Source organism: Myxine glutinosa, chromosome 6 (assembly GCF_964187855.1).
Source record: "Myxine glutinosa chromosome 6, kmMyxGlut1.1, whole genome shotgun sequence".
Taxonomy (NCBI): Eukaryota; Metazoa; Chordata; class Myxini; order Myxiniformes; family Myxinidae; genus Myxine; species Myxine glutinosa.
In genome coordinates this window covers 111,575,978-111,601,337 of record NC_136266.1, presented here as the reverse complement: position 1 = coordinate 111,601,337, position 25,360 = coordinate 111,575,978, and the positions used below count along the sequence as shown (strand labels likewise).

Here is a 25,360-nt window from a genome sequence, read left to right as displayed (position 1 = left end):
TTCCCGTTTTTTTTCAACCGAGTCTAAAACTATGTTAGCGACTGTGAAAAATGAAATGATATATCGAATTTGATTTGAAATAAAACTGTGTGAGAGAGGAAGACACCACGGGCCTACAAAACAGGCCTCAAAGCTATGCGAGTTAATAAAATGGTGGATATCTGTTTATATGAAGCCTCTCCCAGAATGGGTGGAGCTATGGTTCCCAGAATGGGTGGAGCTTTGAGGTTTTGTCTTCTCTGCAAGAACAAGAACAAGAAGAACAAGAAGAACAACAACAACAGCAGAGGGCACTCTATGACCAGCGTCTGCGACGCGGCTAAAAACAATCAGCTTCTGGCTTTTGATTGATCCAATTCAGTGACCCAATATGCAGACTTAAATTCTCAGATCAATCGGATGAAAATTGATGATTTCATGTGATTTTGACCTTTTGACCAAATTATTAATTTGTCTTCTCCATATCTTATTATAATCGAGCAAACGTATATGGTTATGTCGCTATGTATGTATGTTTATTAGCGACGTAAACGTCTTCTTCTTTTTCAAATAAAATGACCATCCTCTCCATTAACCCTCTTAATTGCGTTAAGACTGCTGAGACCCCTCAGACCTTTGATGACCCTTTAAATCCCCCAAGACCCTTCAGACCACCAAGACCCATGAAGACCCAAAACACCCCGAAGACCCAAAACACCCCGAAGACCCAAAACACCCCGAAGACCCAAAACACCCCGAAGACCAAAAAGACCCCGAAGACCCAAAAGATCCCGAAGACCCAAAAGATCCCGAAGACCCAAAAGATCCCGAAGACCCAAAAGATCCCGAAGACCAAAAATACCTGGAAGACCCAAAAGACCCAAAGACCCTTAAAGACCAAGATGAACCAAAATAACCTTAAGACCCAAAATATCCCGAAGACCAAAATACCTGGAAGACCCCGAAGACCCAAAAAGACCAAGATGAACCAAAAGAAACTTAAGACACCGAAGATCCTTAAGACCCAAAAGCCTCTGAAGACCCAAAAGACCCTGAAGACCCAAAACACCTCAAAGACCCAAAATACCCTTAAAGGCCCAGAGGATCCAAAAGACCCTGAAGACCCAAAACACTATGAAACCCAAGACACCGAAATGGTCAAAGATGCCTACCCCTCTGAAACGACATGTGGTGAGGCGCGCGGAGCGCGCCGAGTCACGCTAGTTCTCATAATAAAGCTTTGGTGAAAATTTGATGACAAAACTCAAATGGTAAAAAAAAAGGTATGGCCCAGACAGACACACAGTTACAGAAATGATTGCAAAACCCCATCTCCCGCTGCGTGGGGGATGGGCTAATAAAGTTCACCCATTTCTCAAGGTATTCCCCTGCAACACTCAGAGTGGTCCCATTGATGTGGTGGATCTTTGATGCCATCTGCGATGACATCCTTATGATACAAAGGTAGCTTTGACGTATTCCTGATGTTCTTCGAGTGATCTAAGGAGGGAAGAAGCACATGGTGCCAAGGCTAGACTTTCTCTGCGACAGTACCCAGGTCCCCTAGTAGAGACTCACCCATCTCCGCTACAGTACCCACTACCCAGGTCCGCTGGTAGAGACACACCCATCTCCGCTACAGTACCCAGGTCCTCTGGTAGAGACTCACCCATCTCTGCTACAGTACCCAGGTCCTCTGGTAGAGACACACTCATCTCCGCTACAGTACCCAGGTCCTCTGGTAGAGACACACCCATCTCCGCTACAGTACCCAGGTCCTCTGGTAGAGACTCACCCATCTCCACTACAGTACCCAGGTCCTCTGGTAGAGACTCACCCATCTCCGCTACGGTACCCAGGTCCTCTGGTAGAGACTCACCCATCTCTGCTACAGTACCCAGGTCCTCTGGTAGTCACACCCATCTCTGCTACAGTACCCAGGTCCTCTGGTAGAGACACACCCATCTCCGCTACAGTACCCAGGTCCTCTGGTAGTCACACCCATCTCTGCTACAGTACCCAGGTCCTCTGGTAGAGGTACCCACCATAATGATGTTCAAGTGATAATGAATAATCAGTTCCTCACTTCCAACACCGACATCAAATTCCTCTGAAATTTAACGTTTAGGATCCCATTCTCCAAAATTAGAGCCATTCAACACGTTTGATATTTGCTCGAGTGAGTGGGAGCATCTGGTTGCATGCAAAAGTGCTCGAAATTACTCACCAATGGACCCTTTGCATAATAATTATACAACATATGTTTACCTCCAGGGAATTCTGGGATAACGGAAAGCCACAGGTGCCACACTTGCTTTCTTCCATTGAATGAGCATAGTGGGCCATGCAATGGTCACATTTTCTCACTGAAAGCATACCGAATGTAAACTACTATGGACCAGACATCGTTTAAACAATCAAAACACCATCACGACATATCAGAAACCAACCAATCCAAAGCTCGTTGCTCTTGGAGACCACAGTCATCAGAGAGATGCAATTGTAGCATAATGTTCATGAGGAACATGGGCAACAAATATGGATGCCTCAACAACACCATGGTAGATGTTTGTTTTTTTTCAATTTCCAAATACTCAGCAGAATAGAGATAACCTACAACAGCAGGTGGCCTGTTTTCACCCCCAACCTCCCCCAAAATCGCTGCCCATTCCATATCACTCCCATGCTCATACTTCACAATGGGCTGAAGACACAAATGAGTTTTATTCTTTCTGCTCAGAAGCTTACAGCCCCACCATCTTCAGCCAAGTCGGTGGAGATGACATTGGAGTAAAGGAATCTAGACCGAGTGCAGACATCATTGTGGTGGTGTCACCGTCGTAGACCTTCCTGGTCACTTTTCTACAGCCGTGACATGTTCCTGGTTTCAGGTTGTGATGACCTTGGCCACAGATCGATGGGAACTTGTTAGATAAGCAAGTGTGGACACTGGTCCATAACGACCTCTGACCTGATCTGTCAAATACACCTGACATGGAGGATTCTTGTGGGATCCCAATACTTTTGGCATGGTGATATGATCATCTACACATTTGTATGTCTCATCCAAAGGTAATACTGCCATGAACTATTTAAATTTCCACCATTTACATTTATTCATGCGGTAGCCAAGTTGTGTATATACAGAGCATGCAGATGCATATAAATTATACAAAAGGAAAGGGTTGGATGAACTGAGACAATGGCATGGAGAATGGCCTGGCAGGATGGCCTTGAGGTACGCATACTTGCCTCGAAGGTGTCTAGCCTGGGTTCGAATCCCGACCCAGCTATAAACTGTCATCCTGGGGTTTCACAGCCAGGATGATTCAATTTGTGTGCCATCCCCTCTAGTCCGGCAGCTAAGCTAAATATAGCATAACAATTGTGCATTTTGTGAGGAAAGCACCAAATTTGGCACACTAGTAGACTATCCTATTATGAAAAGATCTGGATATTGGGCCATCTCAGATTCAGAGATTTGATTTTTGCAAGATTTGCAGATTTTGCAGATTTGCAAGCTGAGATTGCAACACCAGGGACGGCCGACTCCTTCCTGCGAGCTGCCCACGTCACCCGCACAAGAAGAGCTCATCAAATCACTGCAGCGGCACTGCACGTCCTGCAACACCGTGCGTATGAACGCCACTGTATGACATATGCTGATGATGCAGAAGACCTGCCTGAGTTCGAAGACTTGTGTCACCCGAGAGGAGAAGACATTCCCAACTTTCAGTACTGGGCAACTGTGCTGGAACTAGAGATGTTGGTACTGGTCCACGTGCGTTCTCTGCGGCAGGCTTCATTCACGACGTACCTTGATGCCCTGACGGAACTGGTCCCATGGTTCCATGCCTTAGACCACACACACTATGCCAGGTGGGTCCCTGTTCACCTGAGGGACACGGTTGCACTCCCAATGAAGCACCCAGATGTAGCCAGAGAATTCAGGGCTGGCAACTTCACTGTACAGAAGACGAAGAAGGTGTTCTCTTCGATCCCAATCGAATCGAAATCTTGCAAAAATCAAATCTCTGAATCTGAGATGGCCCAATATCCAGATCTTTTCATAATATGATAGTCTACTAGTGTGCCAAATTTGGTGCTTTCCTCACAAAATGCACAATTGTTATGCTAAGTTGCCCCACTACTCTGATAAACGTTAAAAGGAAGTCCCGTCTTCAGGTATTAGCTGGTGGACATTAAAGATCCCATGGTGTCCTGCGCGAAGAGCAGGTGGGCCATCACCGGCACCATGAACAAATTATTGCCCAAACTTAGAGGGCATTGCATTAGCGACACAGCTGCACCCTCATATAATGATGCTGCCCCGCAGCCTTGTGCTGCATACAAAAGGAAAACGTGGGGAAGGCACAAGGGCAATGGGCATGAACATTAAAGTTGGGATGGGCAATATATATAAAGGTAGGGATGGGGGGATGAGCAATGGGAATGTCTATAAAGGTAGGGATGTGGGGGATGAGCAATGGGAATGTTTATAGAGGTAGGGATGGGGGGCACATGGGCAATGGGAATGTATATAAAAGTAGGGATGGGGTGGAGGGGGCAATGGAAATGTATGTAAGGGTAGGGATGGGGAGAGGTAAATTTCCACCATTTTTGCATAAGATATATTGAGATACACTTTGTTACATTTTAAGTTTATTACAATGGAGCTTAAACTTGAAAATGCTTGAAAGGAGGAAGTTGGAGGGTTGTTAACAATACAGTTGGTGAATTGGGGGGAAAAAAGAAAAGGAAGGAGTGTGAAGGGATTGGAGTAAGGAGAACAAGCGTTATGCCTAGGTCCCCCGTCGGTGAAGTGATGTGAATTGACAAAGTGGAAGACGCAGAAAACACGCTATGATATGATATTTCGCTCACAAGGTTCAGACATACATGGAGGCGGCCATCTTGGATTTTGACGTGGCGACCCAATTTTCAATGGCGTTCTTCCTTATGCCTAGAAGATACACCCACACACCAGATTAGAAGTTGGTACTTCGCTTATTTTTCAAGATATTCTGCTCACAAGGTTCAGACATACATGGCGGTGGCCATCTTGGATTTTGACATGGCGACCCAATTTTCAATGGCGTTCTTCCTTGTGCCTAGATACACCCAAACACCAGATTAGAAGTTGGTACTTTGCTTATTTTTCAAGATATTTCACTCACAAAGTTCAGACATATATACGGTGGTGGCCATCTTGGATTTTGACGTGGCGACCCAATTTTCAATAGCGTTCTTCCTTATGCCGATACACCCACACACCAAATTAGAAGTTGGTACTTCGCTTATTTTTCAAGATATTCATCTCACAAGGTTCAGACATACATGGCGGCGGCCATCTTGGATTTTGACGTGGCGACCCAATTTTCAATCGCGTTCTTCGTTATGCCGAGATACACCCACACACCAAATTAGACGTTGGTACTTCACTTATTTTTCAAGATATTCATCTCACAAGGTTCAGACATACATGGCGGTGGCCATCTTGGATTTTGACGTGGCGACCCAATTTTCAATAGCGTTCTTCCTTATGCCGAGATACACCCACGCACCAGATTAGAAGTTGGTACTTCGCTTATTTTTCAAGATATTCATCTCACAAGGTTCAGACATACATGGCATCAGACATATATGGCGGCGGCCATCTTGGATTTTGACGTGGGTTGCACCCACACACCAAATTTGAATGCGGTCCTTCGCTTACGCACGCACGCACGCAAACACGCACGCCCGCACGCACGGACGGACACACGGACGGAGGGGAAAGCCATAGTCTCCCTTTCGCTACGCTGTGCGACGGGGGACAACAAAGAAAAGCCAGAGAAAGGGACAGAAGAATGGAGAGAGGGGAGGTGGAGGAGGAAGCAGTTTTCAATTTTATACCAAAACTATGTTCTGCAAATTCATAATGCTCTGCTCAACTGGGACCAGGACTCACCTTAGCTGTGATCAGAGACAACGAGACGGTTGTTGCTGAGAACTGCTCTTGGATCCAGATACTCATCAGCATCAACAAGAATACCAACAACCCACTGCACAACCATCAAACAACCAGCATTACACAGACATCCCCTTGGAGACACAGAATAACAATGAAAATCACTCAACATCAGTCACACTTCATATTCTCTCTGGTCCTTTGTTTTTATCATCCATAACCCGAGACAATGGTCCCACCAAGGAGGAGGGAATAGTGACCTTGCTGCGAAAGCCACATGAAAACGACGCAGCTTCAAAAGCGGAAACCTTAATGCCTCCGCAGTGTCTCCTGCAAGACAATAACGATACAATTGCTATTACAAGCCAAACAGACATTCCTCCATTGTTGCGAAGGGATTTGGAGCAGGTTATTAGATCTCACTTTTTATTTTTCTTTACATGAGTGAAGCTCCTGGAAAAGCAAAGTAGAACTGACATTGGGACAAACATCAAGGGAATGAACGAACATGAAAAGAGGAGAGGGAGGAGGGGAAGAAACTGAATTCAGCAAGTAAAATGGCTGGATTATAAAAGGTTAATGGGGATAATAAATATCAGGGATCAGAATTGGGGATGACAAGAGATGGCGGTGCTGCCTGCTTGGAGGGAACAGTGAGACAGAACAGCCTCTGGAAGGTGGTTCCATAGACGGAAGAGGTGAGGAATAAACTTTGAGGTGTGCAGTCAGCCTGGAATATGGAAGTTTCATCAGAAGCAAGTCCCTGGAAGAACATATTTATCATAGAGTTGCTGGGAGGGCTGAAAGAGCATAAGGAGTAATGTAGGTCAATAGACAGTATAAAAGAGACCACTGACATGCCTGCAATGTGAGGGCAACAGACCTTGTGCTTCAGCCTCATCATGGGACATTCCAATAATTTTGAGAGCTTTAGATTCCACATAATCAAGGAGAAGCAGATGCAATGCTGAGGCACCAGCCTATAGCAGAGAGCAATACTGTACTCCATTGAGCTATGGACAAAGGCCTTATAGGATGAGGAGCTCTGATTTGACAACGAAAGGCTTGGATTGAAATCGACTGCCCAGTCTGTGGCTGACATTGGAGGACAGCTTTGCTTTGTGCTTGGCCCAGGAAAGGTCATGATTGATGGTGAGGCCTAGGTAATCAAGACTGGACCTTTTCCAATGGATGACCAAGGAAATATATAGATGGGTTTGTTTGGAAATCTATCTGAAGCAATAGGGCGAGACCGATTTTCTGGGATTGAGACGTGTTCCAGTTGTCAGACGAGAGTTCAAATCATTTCCAGACCAGCAGAGATGCAGCTGCCCTCTGCCTCGCAGTGGGATGGGGGTACTATATGACAATATGGAGTCGTCTGCAAAAAGGAAGAGGGATTTCTAGAGCATTGGAGAGATCATTAATTCAGATGAGGAACACGACTAAGCCCAAAACACTGCCTTGGGGAGCTCCAGCCTCCAGATAAGAGACCATCATTGATGGCCTCACCTTGACTGCATGAGTTGAGGAAGTCAGAAGTTCAGGAATGAAGGTGTCCTTCTATACCACAAGTGGAGAGCTTGGCAGGCAAAGCAGGATACCAGCCTGTGTCAAAATGCCCGATATATGTCCAGGGAGACGGTCCTAACATCCTGTTTTAGATCGAGGGCATGCATGAAATCCAAACTGATGTTCACAGATCAGGCTGTTTCAAAACAGAAAATAAGACATCAGAAGCAATGATGGATTCCATGACTGCTTGTAATTGGAAGCAAGATCGGTGTTGTATAGTTGTTACCTCACGCATGCAAAACGAAAATCAGGGTTAAGCAATTGGTTCACTTCTCTGTCTGTCTACAAACACAAGTTTGTGATCGAGAAACAACTTCATTTCAATCGAATGTTGTATTTTCAACATGACACGAGTTTAGCCATACTTTGCCTCTGAATTTGTCCTGATCATGCATGCACACAGTGGAATGAGATAATATTTTTACTCTATTTGTCTGTCTGGCAGTTAAACAAGATTGAAAATCATTTCAAATAGGAAACATACTGTTTAAGGAGGCCATGGACTCAAACAGCAGGCATGAATAACCAATGCAACATGTTAAATAGGATGGTGTAAAAGACGCTGCATCAACGGTGGTAAACTAATAATGTTTTTTTTCTACAACCTTTAAAATCGATAATTTATTTCAATTGAATTCTATACTGGAAGACTGGAGAACAAAAAACCTTTTCGTCACTTTCAAAACCCTTCTGCTTAGCAGTACTTGGACAAAATATTACGGCATTTTAAGTCATCACAACCCATCTAATTTGCCGCTTGTAGACCCCACCCATGTTCTTGTTTCTCAAGACAGCGTGGCGTAATGTGTTCTATGAACCCTCTAGTTGGGGTCTGTTTTTGTATGCTTCTTGTGGACGGGAGTGACGTTTGCCGACTTCCAAGCAGAGGGGGTTTGCCAAAGGAGAAGTAAAGTAAAAAAAAAAAAAAAACCTTACACCATAAAGAAGAAGCCAGTGCTGAGAACAGCAAGTTAATGCAAAATGTCTGAAAGTTATAACTCTGGGTGTGGAACTTGGGGAGTCGAGGGAAGAGGTAGGAGAAGAAAGCTCTGGAATTTCACGGTTTCTCTGTTTCCGTTTAAACAAAAAACACCCGAGATAAATAAATGGGAATTTTAATTATTGCTATTTTGACATTTATATTTATATATTTATTTATATTTTAAATTTATATTATATTTTTATATTTTAATCTTTTAATAATTATATATATTTTTATTTTTTATATTTTATCTATATTTATATTTCATATTTCATATTTTATAAAATATTTTAATATTTTATATTTTATATTATTTTTATATTTATATTTTATATTTTTATATTTTAACATCGACTCAAATATAAATCGCCCAATAGGTGGATTTACCATTCCACAAACATTCCACATCACAATGTATTTGCTATTGCACCAGACATCAAAATTACGCATATAAAAGGGGAGATTAAAAATAGGATCACTGGACATGTAGCTTATCTGGGCTTTGACCTGTTGTAACCCAAATTTGGAAGCATTCTGTCTGCTGGGTCTGAAGAAAGATTTTTGAAGGAATTTATTAAGTCCGCCGTTTTGACACTTCCGGTCACGTGACCAGAATGAGCTTTGCAATTACTGTTACCAGCCAGGAGCGGAAATTTGCCGCCAAATTTCAACCAGACCGGCCCAGCAATAGGTGACACACGGACGGACGGATGGAGCACGATGACAATACCTTATCTGCAATTCAAATTCCAGATAAGCTAAAAATCAGTTCAACAAACTAGTGGAAACATCTCATCTGTAAATTGACCAGAGACAACATTTAAAAACCATTTGACCCCCCCAACGTCAAGGGAGAAAACGTTTTATTATCGTTTTGACCCCCTAACATCAGAAGGAACGACAATTACCCAGGAGATACTCCACAACAGCATCCCTAAAAAGACTCCAACCACACCTACCCCCTTTTTCCACCCACCAAAGAATGACACGGCTCAATAAATATGGTCTTACCGAGTGGCTGGGATGCCAGCAACAGAACTACCACACTGCAAGCAAAAACAGCACCATTAAAACCTGTACAACACAGGGAAACAAAATTCAACAAGCATTTCGTTTTCGTTTGATGGCGAACACGATCGGCTCTTTAGCACACAATCCTTTTGGCAGAAAGACTGCTTCATATCATATCCTTTGAAGCAGTACTTTAGAGAATAAGAGAGTTACAATTACCCTGAAGGTACTGAACAGCTTGTTGGTGGAGTGCTGAGTGGGTATAAAGCCTCGTCACATTGCTATTGCCTGCACTGGTGTCAGTCGGTTCGATTCCCATGGCTGCTTAGAATGATGGCCCGGAGAAAGGATGTGCACCATCGGGTCTATTTACCATAGAAACTCCATGGCAGCGCCCCAACGACCAGTATATGGTTTTGGCAGTTCCATCTTACCTTGAAGTATTAGTGTTTGTGTGAAGATCCAAGGTGGAATTTAATAACAGGTGCATACTATATGTATGTATGGGACAGTCCTCTATCTATGAAAGGAGCGTCTGGAAAACCCTCCTATCTACCTTCTTAATAATCCTCTTGAGGAAGTTTAGTCACTCACTCCAGGGTCTCACTATCAGCCGCAATCTTTCTTCGGCAAACCACATTTCAAAGTTGGCCTCCAAAGCCAAGCATCCTCCGTCAGGAGGAATTATCCAGGAATCTACCCGACTCGGCATCCTCCGTCGTACGAAGTCCTTCCTTGGCTCAGCTGAACTCCTATCCACCTACAAGGCCTTCATCTGCAGCTTGATGGAGTACTGCTCTCCTTTCTGGGCTGGTGTCTCTGCCTCCCACCTTGCTAAGCTTTCCGCAGTGCAGACCAAGGCCTTAAAGATCATTGGAGTCTCCCGTGTTGAAGCTGTCGATGGGGTTATCACTTTCACATCGCAGATAGGTCGGTGGTCTCTGTCTTCTACCACCTGGTCTTGGACCCTCTGCTTTTACCGGGCTTTATCCCTCTTCCCCCTCTCCCACCCCTCATTCCCAGGTTTCTGCAGGGCACACGTGGTCCACCAGCAAGCCCTTCTGGTGAAAATCCAGAATCACTGACACCTCCACTGATTTTTCCTCTGTTTTTTCCCCACCTGTAGCACCAACTTCCACACCGTATTCAATCTCAATCTTCTCTCCAGGTCTTCAAGACAGCTGTTCACCACCATCTCAGATCATCCCCCATCCAAAACCATGATCTTTTCTACCCTCGTAGTAGTCGTAACCCTCCCACCCTCTCCCCGCCCCCCATCTCTTTCCTTCGTGGGAGTTTCCTTCTGTATCCATTTCATCCACCCCACGCGTCCTTCCCCCATAAACTTTCATTTGTCCCAGCCTCCATAGATTTTGTCCCTCAACCCTGCTGTTGGTGGGTTCCCCACTCTAATGTTCCTTACCTCTACCGCCGAGGGTGGACAGAGGTTATGTTTTCACCCCTGTCTGTCTGTCAGTCTGTGAACAAGATATCTCAAAAGGGTGTAAACGGATTCGACAAAATTTGGTGCTGAGGTTACATATGATCAAGGACGAAATGATTAGATTTGATGAAGATCCGGACACTATAATTTTTTAAGGGATTCTTCACCATTGGAAGATGGGGCCAAAAACTATACATAGCAGGATATCTCAAAGTTGTGGACGGATTATTTTAACCAAATGTGATTCTGTATTATGATTTTCTGGTCTACTCTGGGATACGTTCTACTTTTGTTCTGTTACTTCTGATCTCTTCTGTGTTCTAACTCTTCCACGGGCATTGAATTTGAATACAAAAAAGGGAAGGAGAGGATGATTGACTTATATTTAAGAAGTACATTCAAATATTTGCTCTTTTTTTTAAGGTAATTGTTCTGCCCAGTCAGGATTCAAAGGTTTCTTACAACTTTGTAACCAGTCTTGGACTCGCAGACCAGTTTCAGCATTACATTTGACTGACCTGACTATGCAGTTGATGTAATGCTGGTCAAAATCACTGCAAATACAGCATCAGCATCAGCACTCACACATCATCAATTCACATCGTATAATTATTGACAAAGATTTAGATGTTATAACATTTATTTCAGCTCATACTCTAATATTAACTCGTCACCGTACCTGAGGGGTAGTGCTTTCTTCGAGAGTTGAAACGTTTTGTAAAGACCTGAAGAAGGAGAGGGGAGAGGAGAGTCAGTGACCTTAAGATGCACTCCGCAATGAAACGGACAATGCAGCTCCATAAGACCTCACCTGTGCAGATGCAGTGGTACATGGCCCACCTGCAGGCCTGAACGTCAAGCTGGAAAGATAACGATGGGGGTCATGTGGTTGCTCAAATACACCTCTATACTGTTACCTGCCCAAGATCCAGGCCTCAGCTCACCTGAGGCTCGCTGAATGGAAGGCAGAGCGAGAGCGCGACCAACAGGAGACTGTGGGAGGGTGTCCGTTTGGGTGGGTTAAGGTAAAGAACATGGCAACAGATGTCTGCCATTAATGAGGCCTTCGTCGTACGTGCATTTCATACACATCGTAATCACTGTTACGGCCGAGTCACAAAATAACTGTCGTTTCACTTCAAGAAGACAAGTAGCCTTGTAAACTCCAAGATGGAACTCTTTAATATCCAGAAATGACTTTCACAACACCTGCATTACAGCACACCTGGAGTGTGCTGACTTTAAAGTTTCTAGAGATTCATCACAGGATCTTTTCTCATACATTGAGTGCGAGTTTTACAAGGATCAGGCTGCTTCAAGCTAAGACTATGAATAAAAATTAATCATGGTTGTCTTACCCCGGTAGTTGAGGCAAGGAGATGCTCTGCTGGAACAGGAAAACGTTGCATTAGTGGACGAGGCGAGACGTCATTTTGTTTTGTAGACATGAATACCTTCACACATTTGTTGAACATGGACATTGTTTTTCAGACTGTCAGTACCACATGAGCCTACTACACAGGGGTAAAACAGGTGAAAACCAACCATTGTGATTGCGGAACAGCGGACGGTGAGACTTCTCTCGGAAGCGCAACATGAAGAGCGAAATATATTGGTCAGATGGTTTTGCGAAACGGGCCAACCCCAAATGCAGCCATGCGACAAACATCACGAGTAAAGTTAGTACCAACCATTTAATGTATCAAATGTGGAAAGTGGTGATCATAAACTATGAATGTGTCCAATGTGAGGCTAGGATAATGTCATTGATCAATGTGAAACTAGAACGGCACTCTATTCGGAAGAGAGCACACACAACCCCACCAGGCTGAACAGTTACATTTTGTATCCCACTGATAGACCGGATCTGGATCCAGACCCAAAATCTAATCACCTTGTTATCGTCACCAACCCAACTCATCCACAAAGTTTTGTCTTTATCCGTCCACAACTTTTTGAAAAATCATTCTGTGTATTGTTTTTGAACCGATCACTCAATGGTGAAGAATCAATTTTAAAAATTCCTTTTTCAGGACCTGAACCAAAAATCGAATCATGTCGTCCTCGTCACAGACCCAACTGTCCACCAAGTTTGATTCAAATGTGACCATAACGTTTTTTAAAATACTTGGGCTAAGGGTCCTAATACAGCGCACGCACACACACACACACACACACACACACACACACACACACACACACACACACACGCACGCACACGCACACGCACAAGACAAGCACCTAACACAGCCACTGAGCTTGGGGGAAGTGCCGTCACTTCCTGGGATACTCTGGGTACCAGCGACGTCATAACAATGGCGCCACTTTCCTCACCATACTCAGTGGGGCATTTCCTCAAGAGGAATTTCCTCCTCCCCATGTATGCCAACCAATGGGGATTGTCAGTGTTCTATCCTTTTCAAGCAAGGAAGCAGCACGTACCATTTGGCCGTTGGTGCCCTATGGGAGCTCAATCACCCTTTGCCAGGTGTTCTTTTTAGCTGCGACGAGCAGCTCTATGAGAGGACTGCGTTGTTGTTCTTGTTGTTGGGGTGCCTTTTTGAATAGCGCATGCGCATACACTCGGACGTGCGTTGGTATGAGGTAAGAACATATTGCAACGGATATCCTCATGATTCTACACGTCGCAGCTGGTGACCACACTGTGGTCATTTTTCTCTTGTTTGGTCCTGGCACGAGTGGCACGGTGTCACAGGCACCCTCTCCACTAGCAAAGCCAGTGAGGGGTGTCGGTTTAGTCACCGACAACCCGACCATGCGGCAGGTAGCACTGGGTTACATGCTACCGGTGGTAGTCCCAAAAGACTGAGCTGACTGTAACGTCCCAACGTTTTGAGATATCGTGCTCACAGACAGCAGATGCAGATGGTTCAAACAAACGGGTGAATACATAACCTCCGCCCACCTTCTGTGGTGCAGGTAACCAACGGATCCGTAAAAAAGCCCCACTACATATCACGTTTCCACAAAATATGGTGGGTTTACATTTTCTAAATGATGTTTCATACATTAATTCCCCTCTTGTCTCCCCATTTCCCCTCCTACTAGTTTACCTTCACTTTCATGTGCCCAATCCGACCCTCTATGAACTCTCCCTCTCTTACCTTCGAATGTGTCCGCAATTACTGTCCATAATATTATCTGGCCAAGAATTAAAACTAAATGATGATGGATTTGTGACGTTCGAGTTGTGAAGTTTGATGGACCCACTTTTCCGTAGATAACCGCCGTTGTCAAAATGCGCACCAATTCCGAAGCGCTCTGCAAAGCCAGGAAGACTGGAATCGGCTGAAAGACAGGTACAGAATGAGACATTTTCTCATATCAGAACAATCACGATTACAGACGGGCACATATGCTTTATCAACGACGTTACAGTGGTGCAAATGAAAAGGCATTTCATTCCAGAATAGAATAATTGTACAAAACGGACCGATTGAAGTTCACATGAAACGTCAAATACATCGATACAGTCGATGAGATTTGAAACTATAATTACAGCGTGGGGTTTGCCATGATGAAAGCAGGAGGGAGTGGGTCCAAATTAAGGAGGGAAAATAATGAAATAAAGAGAAAACTCAGGAGAGGGGGAGCTGAAGGGGTTGTGGTTGAAATACATTTCACAGCTGTTCACCACCATCTGTCATCTTCCCCCATCCAAAACCTTGATCTTTTCTACCCCCGTTAATTCACCACAGATACACTTTTTTGAAATACCGACTTCTTTCCTGGAAGTCCTAGCAGTGTCCATGTGTTTTTTTTTTACCTCTCCCACCCACTCCCCCTTCCCATGCCCCCCCCCCGCCCCAAGCCCTCTCCCTCCTACAGATCTCCCGATGTCCCTGCTCTCCATCTTGTCTCACGCTCTCTTTATCTTATATTTTATGTGTCAGTTTGTCTTTTTTATTGATCAATGTTAGCTCTTACATTACAGTGATTCATCCCCAACCGATCTTGTATACATCAAGAGCCTCGATCTTGTACAAAAGGGAAAAAAAAGAAAAAAAAAGATTTGTAAACGTGTACATGGCTTCCAAGTGTTGCTATCGTTACATCAGACTGGACACCGATTTATTATAACATACCAAAACTTGCATCCTACATACTCAATGATTCGGCATGGCCGAGCAACATGGAGGTACGCACACTCGCTTCTGAGCGGTCTAGCCTGAGTTTGAATCTCTGCCCAGCTACAAACTCATCCTGGTGTCTCACTGGCAGGACGAGGCATCAATGTGTGCGTCATCGCTCGGATGGACGTAAAACTGAGTCCAGTCTGCCAACATTAGTTGGGGACTTAAAGATCCAACGGTGTCCTTCATGAGGATTAGGTGACCGATCATTTAACCGGCCAAACATTTAATTCCAAATTATTGCCCTACCCTACAAGAGGGTGGTGCATCAACGGCACAGCCACAGCCAATATGATGATACTCGCAGCCTTGTGCTACATACAAAAGAAGAACAGGATGATGATGATTCAGCACCTGCTTGTAATGTCATATGAACAGTCTTTGTTATTAGAAATAAAATTACCATAATGCCCGTCATTTTAATATCTTGAAGTGCAGCAGATTATACAGAGCTTGAGATTGATAGTAGTGACACACAGCAGGACCCAAAGAAAAGCATTTGGACATTTTTGCAGTCATAAGTTGTTCTTAGTCGGACATCGACACAGGGAAGGAAAAGGGGAGGAGCATTTATATGGGACTTGAGTCAGAGGGGTTCGAGGAGGGGAAAAGATTTTGCTCATCACCTCCACCTCCGAAGGTGCACAGAGGTTATGTTTTCACCACTCTGGGTCTTTTTGTCGGTGAGCACGATATCTCACGAAGTAATTGATGGCTTCGGACGAAATTTGGTGGACATGTTGGATGTGTGTGACAAGGACTAATCGATTAGATGTTAGTAAAGATTTGGATCCCTATATGGTGATGAAAAAAAATAAATTGTGATTCTTCACCATTGAGAAATGAGGCCAAAAACGATATACAAGCGCGATATTTGAAAAAGTTGTGGACGCATTATGACAAAACTTGGTAGATGAGTTGCAGAGATGACAGAACAACGCGATTCGATTTTGGTTAATGTCAGGATCCAGATCCGGGCTATCAGTGGGATACAAAACGTAAACAGTTCATCCTGGCGGAGGTGTGTGCTCTACCATCCTGGCGGTGCCCTTCTAGTGTGCTGAAGTAACAAGTAGATGCCCCCTAATGTTTTGCAAAAGTTAAAGGTTTTGGACACCTGCATTGTCAAATGTCCGAATGATCTTGATTTGTAAGGACAACAGACACCGACTGGACAAGTATCCACTATACATCACAAGAGGATCATTTTCTCAGGATCCTGAGTTAGTGGGGATTTCGAGTTGAACTTTACGTAGAGTACCAAATGGCAGTTCCAGAACTTCCAACTCCAACAAGAAGTTATAATGATCGAAAGTTTGACTGAATGAGGTAATGAAAAACTAAAATGGTGTATAATTTATTTATTTTTAAACAGTAAAAAAAAAATATATATATATACACACACACACACACACACACACACACACACACACACACACACACACACACACACACACACACACACACACACACACACACACACACACACACACACACAAGTGGGGTATGCTTACACATTGTGTAAGCAATAAAACTGTGCTTTGTAGGTAGATACATAATACATACAAGCTTTACGATTACAGGCAAGCATCACCGACCTGCTGCTAGATATCGATTGAGGTTTAATATCGATACAGTGGATGAAATATTTATTTATTTTACAGAAGCATTTACGGTTTTTATGTAAATTTCAATTGAGATTTTTATTTCACAGTATACAGTTGTAGAAATTACAATTTTTAAATGCTAAATATTGATTGAGGTTTTTCTTTGTTTTGTTTTTTTTAACGTGTTTACGGTTATTTAAATGTAAATTTTCATTCACAGCCACTTTCCGACGGTTCTGTGATTTTTTTTTCTTGGTGTACCGGCTTCGATGGCCATTGGCACGCCAAATTTCAGCTTTCTACGACACCCGGAGGGTACCAAGCATTAATATCAGTGAGTCGGTGGTTAGAATGATATATGTATATACAGTCACGTGAAAAAGTAAGAACACCCTTGGCTCTAATAGGTGGGATTGCCCCCTTTGGCAGAAACAACCTCAAGTAGGCGTTTCTTATAACTGTCTACCAGTCTCTGACATCGACTGGGAGAAATTTTTGCCCACTCCTCCATGCAGAATTCTTCCAGCTGTGCGATGTTTGAGGGGTTTCTTGCATGCACAGCTCATTTCAAATCCCCCCACAACATCTCGATGGGATTTAGATCCGGGCTTTGACTTGGCCATTCCAGAACCCTCCATTTCTTTCTTTTCAGCCATTCCTTGGTGGATTTACTGGTATGTTTAGGGTCATTGTCATGTTGCAAGGTCCACCTTCGGTTGAGCTTCAACTTTCCGACAGATGGCCTCACATTATCCTCAAGCACCCTCTGGTAAAATGAAGAATTCATAGTGGATTCTATGATGGTGAGCTGACCAGGCCCTGATGCAGCAAAGCTGCCCCAAACCATAATATTTCCACCACCATGCTTTACAGTTGGTATAAGGTTCTTGTGGTCAAATGCTGTCTTTGGTTTTCGCCAAACATGTCTTCTGGTACTGTGGCAACATAGCTCTACCTTTGACTCATCTGTCCAGAGCACATTGTTCCAGAAGTGCTGGTCTTTGCCTCGGTGTTCATTGGCAAACTTTAGTCTTACCCTGATGTTCTTTCTGGACAGCAAAGGTTTCCTCCTGGCACACCTCCCATGTAGATCAAATTTGTGCAGCCTCTTTCAAATGGTAGACTCGTGCACTTTGACATCAACAGTGGCAAGAGCTACCTGTAGGTCCCGTGATGACATTCTAGGGTTCTTAGAGACTTCTTTCAGCATCTTGCGGTCTGCTCTCGGGCTGAACTTGCTGGGGCGGCCTGGCCTGAACAAGTTGGCAGTTGTTTGGAATCTTCTCCACTTGTGGATGATCTTCCGGACAGTCGAATGATTGATTTCAAATTGTTTGGAGATCTTTTTAAATCCCTTCCCAGACTCATCGGCATCTATAACCTTCTTTCTGAAGGCCTCAGAGAGCTTTTTTGATCTAGGTATGGTGACCCCACACACTTCAACAACAAACAGCAAACCAAACTAAATGTCTGAGGTTTAAATAAGACAGGTTCCTACAAGATCCTCTCTAACGATGTCCTAATCATTTGCACCTGAGATGGTACACCTGATTCTAATTTTAGGTGTTTGAAGTAGTGGTAAATGTAGGGGTGTACTTACTTTTTCCACATGCGAAGTTTGCATTTATGTTTATTTAAATTATACAATTGACTACAAAATGTAAATGTATCATGATATTTGTTATATTATATCACCTTTATCTATCAATATTGTTGAAATGAAGATCAAATAGCTGTATGTTGAAATATGTTGAACAAGTCAAAACTTTACATGGGGTGTACTTACTTTTTCACGTGACTGCATATATATAAATTGCATGTAGTGTATAAAGGTGTACGACCTATGCACAAATTAGATGTACCATGTGGGTACAGCAAGACTTGGTGATGGCAACATGATTAATGGTGAAAGCGCGATCCAGTTGCAATCATGGTGGTAAACGCATGGTCATGACACGGGTCAGAGAAAAAGACCCACCAGTTGTGACATGGCGCGAGAGCCGCAGTAGATCATTCCGATGTACAAAAGTGAACCCGGAAGCCACGGCACGAGTACCGTCCTGGAAGACACACTTCACCACCACAAGTCATGACAGTGAACACAATCAAACCCCCGAGCAGTTGAACACTTGTCGGTGAAATAAGCAACAATTGTGTTCGACCTCCACCACCAATGAACTAACTTTTAAACACCTGCCATTGTGAAAGTAGTTAAATACAGTAAACTACCTGTTACTATAACTTCACGTTTTCCCTTTTCACCATGGAAGTGAAAATCTAGAGAATTCCATTTGAACTCTTTCTGCTTCTGTATTTCTAGTATTAGAAGATTGATGGATCAATCTCGTTGATATTCTACCCGACGACAGGTTTTCAAATTATTCTCATGGGAAGGAATACACCTGGAGGGTTGCCATTGCCTTCACACAGCAGTAGTTAGAGCAGGAATTTGTAATTGGTTCAGGGTGCCGGCAATAACTCACCGACTCTTTGCGAAGGACACCGTGGGATATCTGACATCCACCAACTAATACCACCAGACGAGACATCTGGCTTAACGTCCATTCCATCGAGTGTACTTATTGATGCAACATCCCACCTGCGAAACACCAGGGTGATAGTTTATAGCCACACCAGGATTCATGCTCAGACTAGACATTTCAAAGGGAAATGCCCTCTGACCTATCATGCCAACCCAGAAGGATGCATATCAAAGAAAGTTGCTGCAAAATGGTCAAAGATAAAAAAGCCATTTTGACGTTTGGGTTGGCCGGTTTAGTGCATCGATCCGAACCAATGGCTCGTGAGGCAGGACATGGCCCAACCATGTTCACAGTTTAAATCCCATATATATATATAAAACACCATTATCTCTTTGTGGCTGTCTGCCTTTGTTCCTCATGCACGGCCACATCTTTTAAATTACAAACTCCAAACTCAGGGTACAAATACAACTTTGTGTGGGGGGTAAAATAGGCGATGTGGCCGAGGCCTCACACAGGGGTGTGAGGGGTCGTGGGGCATGAATTATCTTTGTAAATATACCGTGTAACCCCCTCCCCCACCCCCCAAAAAAATGGAGGGCCTGTCAAAGCTCCCCCCCCCCCCTCCAAAACGATGTACATGCAGTATATCTCTCCCCCTCCCCTTCCCCTCCCTCCTCCCTCCCTCACCTTACCCTTCCCTCCCCTCCCCTTACCCCTTCCCCTCCCCCTCCCCCTCCCCTTCTTCGTACCCTTCCCCCTCCCATCCTTCCCCCGCCCCTCCCTCTCCCCTCCCTTCCAGTAGAGAGAGATGTGAAGACTAATTGGTCCGTCAGCGAAGCGACGGATGGCTCTTCTGGTATACAATATGTACAATTTCCCCATTAATACGAGTTCCCTTCCAAGGAAGTTTGACGCATGAGGAGGCTATTCGGCCCATCAAAGCCTGCGCTATTACCAACTCATGGTTGTTTGTCCATGCTGTATCCTTTTTAAATGCTGAGTGTCAAGCAAGGAAGCAGCACGTGTGAGTCTTTGGTATGATTTGGACAGGGCTCAAACCGCCGACTTCCCAGACTCAAAGCGGAGACGAACGATAACATCACTGAGTAGTTTGTCTTTTCTCACAACCTTATGATTATTGTACACCGCTCCTTTCCTATGCCATCTCCAGGCATTGCAAATCGTCATTGCCGGGCACCAAAGGGGGCTCGGCAGTGACGCACGCTGAAAGAGAGTACTCAGTTTTCACTCTGGTTTCTTTCTTGTTTGTTGTACACCGCTCCTTTCCTATGCCATCTCCAGGCATTGCAAATCGTCATTGACGGGCACCAAAGGGGGCTCGGCAGTGACGCACGCTGAAAGAGAGTACTCAGTTTTCACTCTGGTTTCTTTCTTGTTTGTTTGTTTTCTTGTTTGTTTGTCCGGGCGATATCTCAGCCATCCTTTGAGCTAGGAAGCTGAAATTTCGGCACAGTAGTGAGCAAGTCCTTTGTCAAATACGGTATTTTTTGTTTTTTGAATAATCAATTAATTGAGGAGTTATTTAATTATTAGCGTTTAATTAAGTACTTATTTAATTAATTAAATTTCATTTCTCTTCTGACCATTATTAACTCAGGCACCTTTTGAGTTAGGAAGCTGATATTTGGACATGCCAATGACCAGGTGATTTGGCTGCAAAGGATATTTTTGATTTATTAATTAATCAATTAATCGATTAATTATTTAATTATTCGATTAATGACAAAAAAATTTTTTTTTTAAGTTACAGATTCTGATGAAATAGTGGTAGTTTATGTGTTCTCTCACCAAATTGGTTAATAATTTAATTTTTTTATGATTATTATTTATTTATTTTCATTATTAATCATTTATTTATTTTCTTTCTCATTTGGCCAATATCTCAGGCACCTTTTGAGCTGGGAAGCTAATATTTGGACATGAGTGACCAAGTGATGTGGCTATCAAGGATATTTTTTATTTATTGATTAATCATTTCATCTATTAAGTATTTATTGATTAATCGATTAATTATTTATTGAGTAATCAATTAATTATTTAATTTTTTATAAATGACTTATTTAATTAAATTTCTAAAAGATACATCTTCGGATGAAGCACTACTGGTTTAGTTATGCGATTAGCCAATTGATTATGAAAATATTTTGTGATAATCTTTTATTGATTTTAATTATACAATTAATCAATCAATTAGTGTACACCTCTCCCTCCCAATGCAGCCTCAATGAGCTGCACTGCGGTATTGCCGGGTGCCGGAGGCGCCCCGGCAATGCCGCGCTGCAGCATATTTAATTATTTGGCATGGGGCGGTGTACTTTGAATGTATGTGTACTTGTTTGTTTTCTTGTTTGTTTTCTTTCTTGTTTGCTTTCTTGGTTGTCCGGACGATATCTCAGCCATCCTTTGAGCTAGGAAGCTGAAATTTCGGCACAAGAGTGAGCAAGTCCTCTGTCAAAAACGGATTTTTTTTTTTGATTAATCAATCAATTGAGGAGTTATTTAATTATTAGCGATTAATTAAGTACTTATTTAATTAATCAAATTTCCTTTCTCTTCTGACCATTAACTCAGGCACCTTTTGAGTTAGGAAGCTGATATATGGACATGCCAATGACCAGGTGATTTGGCTGCAAAGGATATTTTTGATTTATTAATTAATCAATTAATCGATTAATTATTTAATTATTCGATTAATGACAAAAAAAATTTTTTTTTAAAGTTACAGATTCTGATGAAATAGTGGTAGTTTATGTGTTCTCTGACCAAATTGATTAATAATTTAATTTTTTAATGATTATTATTTATTTATTTTCATTATTAATCATTTATTTATTTTCTTTCTCATTTGGCCAATATCTCAGGCACCTTTTGAGCTGGGAAGCTAATATTTGGACATGAGTGACCAAGTGATGTGGCTATCAAGGATATTTTTGATTTATTGATTAATCATTTCATCTATTATTTATTGATTAATCGATTAATTATTTATTGAGTAATCAATTAATTATTTAATTATTTATAAATGACTTATTTAATTAAATTTCTAAAAGATACATCTTCGGATGAAGCACTAGTGGTTTAGTTATGCGATTAGCCAATTGATTATGAAAATATTTTGTGATAATCTTTTATTGATTTTAATTATACAATTGATCAATCAATTAGTGTACACCTCTCCCTCCCAATGCAGCCTCAATGAGCTGCACTGTGGTATTGCCGGGCGCCTGCCGCGCTGCAGCATATTTAATTATTTGGCATGGGCGGTGTACTTTGAATGTATGTGTACTTGTTCACGACTTTGGCTTCATCCATGTTAGTCAACAATGCTCGATATGCCGCCATTACCATATCCCACTCCAAGCCTTAACCCCCCCCCCCCCCCCCCTCACTCCTCAACCATTTATGAATGTCTTTGGTGTGAATGATCGGTAACGATGTTCACTCTGAGTCTGAGAAGTCAGTGGCTTGAATCCCCAGGTGAGTCATACCAGAGAATGAGTCGTCATAAAGCGAGGTGAGATTTAGTGTGGCATAAGAAACAGAGCGAGGCATAATATGTATGAATAACAATTACTTATTGCATTAAGTAAGGATCACTCATGACTGGGTTGTGAATGTCTCCATGCCTGCTACCGTTCAAGGATGACAAGTTAATGTGCAGCTTTGTCAAAGGCTTTTTTGTGTGTGTGTATATATATATATATATATATATACATATATATATATACATATATATATATATACATATATATATATACATATATATACATATATATATATATACATACATATATATATATATATATATATATATATATACATATATATATATATATATACATATATATATATATATATACATATATATATATATATATATATATACATATATATATATACATATATATATATACATATATATATATACATATATATATACATATATATATATACATATATATATATATATATATATATATATATATACATATATATATATACATATATATATATATATATACATATATATATATATATATACATATATATATATACATATATATATATACATACATATATATATATACATACATATATATATATACATACATATATATATATATATACATATATATATATACATATATATACATATATATATACATATATATATATACATATATATACATATATATATATTGTCGCGATCCCGCCTGGTAAATGTTCCCAGCACGGAATACGGACGTGAATGTCCGGGCTTCAAGTAATCCACGGAGTGGACAAAAGAAACGTAATCAACACAATTGTGTTTTAATCGGCCTTCTAGGGGTAAGGCACGATGCTTTATTGGCTCGATCACAAAAACCATGAAAGGTAACAAATGGAATAGGCTGCACAAGCCTGCAGGAACGGTCGGCCACAGACGCTCCAACAAGACGCAGGTAAGATCCTCGCGGCTCCAATCGACGAGCTCCGGGACTCGAAGGATACCAGGATGGAATACCACACAAGGCCGCCAGGAACGGTCGGCCACAGACGCTCCAACAAGACGCAGGTAAGATCCTCGCGGCTCCAATCGACGAGCTCCGGGACTCGAAGGATACCAGGATGGAATACCACACAAGGCCGCCAGGAACGGTCGGCCAGGAGCTCCAACACGAAGCAGGCAATATAGGACTCACAGTTCCAATCTACGATCTCCGGGAATCACTCGTTCTCTTCCGGAATCACTCACTCGTACAATCCATAACTATAAACGATCAGCACAACTCGCTGTCGTGAGGCGTAACGAAAGTTCCCTCGCCTCGAGGCCTCGAACCTCCGAGCTGCGTCCGTATCATGAGATGGCGGCCGCGCTCTCTGACCCTCCACCAATCACGTCCCGACTCGCCTCCCAATCGCGTGAGGCTCCAAGGAGGTTACGTCAGTGGTGGGCGGGGCACTCATTTGGGTGAGAACAAAGGTGGTTTCACCGGGGGGTTTCTCACAGTCCTCCCCCCCTAAGTAAAAACCCCGTCGAATAGACGGCGTTTTTAAAACCAGTATTTGTAGTAGGTGCAAATCACATGGCAAGATGATGGCGGGAATTGCTAACAGGCAATTAACGCAATTAACAATTACTAACACTTGTTAACAACAATAACGAAACAACGCAACAATACAACGCAACGCAATGGCGCAACACAATAACGCAACAATAACGCACTTATTAACGCAACAGGCAATTAACAGGCGTTAACAGGGTAAACAATGAACCAGTTTTTTTTTTTTTTTCACACACAATATTAAACACCATACACCCCATTAACATCTACCCCACAAGAGTTACACTTCACCCAAAGCACAATAGAGAAACAAGGGAGCCAAACTCAAGGTGGGGAAACATTTACAGGAGGGAAACGGACCGAGACCTAGAGCGGCGGGTTCTCCTCCGGTGTCGAGAACGACAGTCATATGCGTAATGACCCCTTTCACCGCACTGGTAACATCGATCTTTCGGGTCGAACGGCCTGCGGACCAAAGGGCGTCTGAAACGAGGCCGCCGCGACATGCCATTCGACATCTCGACGCACACCCGCGATCCGCAAATTAACCTTCCATCAAGGGCTCTGACCGAATCTTCAGCATCTCGTGGATCTTCAAACTCAACAACTGCGAATCCAGGTGGGTTCCGAGCAACCCATACGTTGCGGAGTGGTCCGTAATGCCCGAAGAGCCTCCCTAGCTCGGCTCTCGCTGCTCCATTGCCCAGGTTTCCCACATATACCTTAGCATTAGCGTTCCTGCTGAATCGCGACATGGCGGGAGCGGTCCCTGAGGAGCACGGCACCTGAGGTTGGCTTGACGGGAGGCTCGGGTGGACTTCAGCTGACGCAACGTCACCGTCGGAAACTGGAGTCGAGGCGCTAGGCTCCTCGGGCCAGAGTGAAGATATGTCTGACTCCGCCACTCTCTCCGCCTGTTTACTCTGGGCTCTAGGGACCCCCCCACAGGTCAGAGTCAATGACTCCTCCCTGGCTATGGCATCATTGCCAATCAGCAAGGAGACCCCGGGTATAGGGTAGTAGGATACTACCACACAGGTCACTGGACCCTTAAAAATGTCACTCCGGACCTCGAGGAGGGCAAGGGGGTACCGGCCAAGAACCCG

General features: G+C 43.0%; 1 protein-coding gene across 6 annotated transcripts in view; it reads right to left on the bottom strand.

Annotated features, from left to right (window-relative positions):
* The window catches only part of SLC35D4 (solute carrier family 35 member D4), a 115,709-nt gene that overhangs the window by 18,365 nt on the left and 71,984 nt on the right, over positions 1-25,360 (bottom strand). The window contains exons 1-12 of one of the 6 annotated variants that reach the window (XM_068120857.2): positions 19,186-19,323; positions 18,681-18,774; positions 14,173-14,250; positions 12,300-12,328; positions 11,886-11,934; positions 11,753-11,801; positions 11,621-11,666; positions 11,460-11,495; positions 9,498-9,532; positions 6,190-6,259; positions 5,930-6,023; positions 1,133-1,479 (exon numbers count right to left, since the gene is read on the bottom strand). In XM_068120857.2, the coding sequence (XP_067976958.2) occupies positions 1,207-1,479; positions 5,930-6,023; positions 6,190-6,259; positions 9,498-9,532; positions 11,460-11,495; positions 11,621-11,666; positions 11,753-11,801; positions 11,886-11,934; positions 12,300-12,328; positions 14,173-14,250; positions 18,681-18,716 (795 nt within the window). In that variant the 5' untranslated portion in view covers positions 18,717-18,774; positions 19,186-19,323 and the 3' untranslated portion in view covers positions 1,133-1,206. Of the gene's footprint in view, positions 1-1,131; positions 1,480-5,929; positions 6,024-6,189; positions 6,260-9,497; positions 9,533-11,459; positions 11,496-11,620; positions 11,667-11,752; positions 11,802-11,885; positions 11,935-12,299; positions 12,329-14,172; positions 14,251-18,680; positions 18,775-19,185; positions 19,324-25,360 lie in introns of those variants that run through there. The other 5 variants (XM_078780400.1, XM_078780398.1, XM_078780399.1 and 2 more) reach the window with 5 other exon arrangements.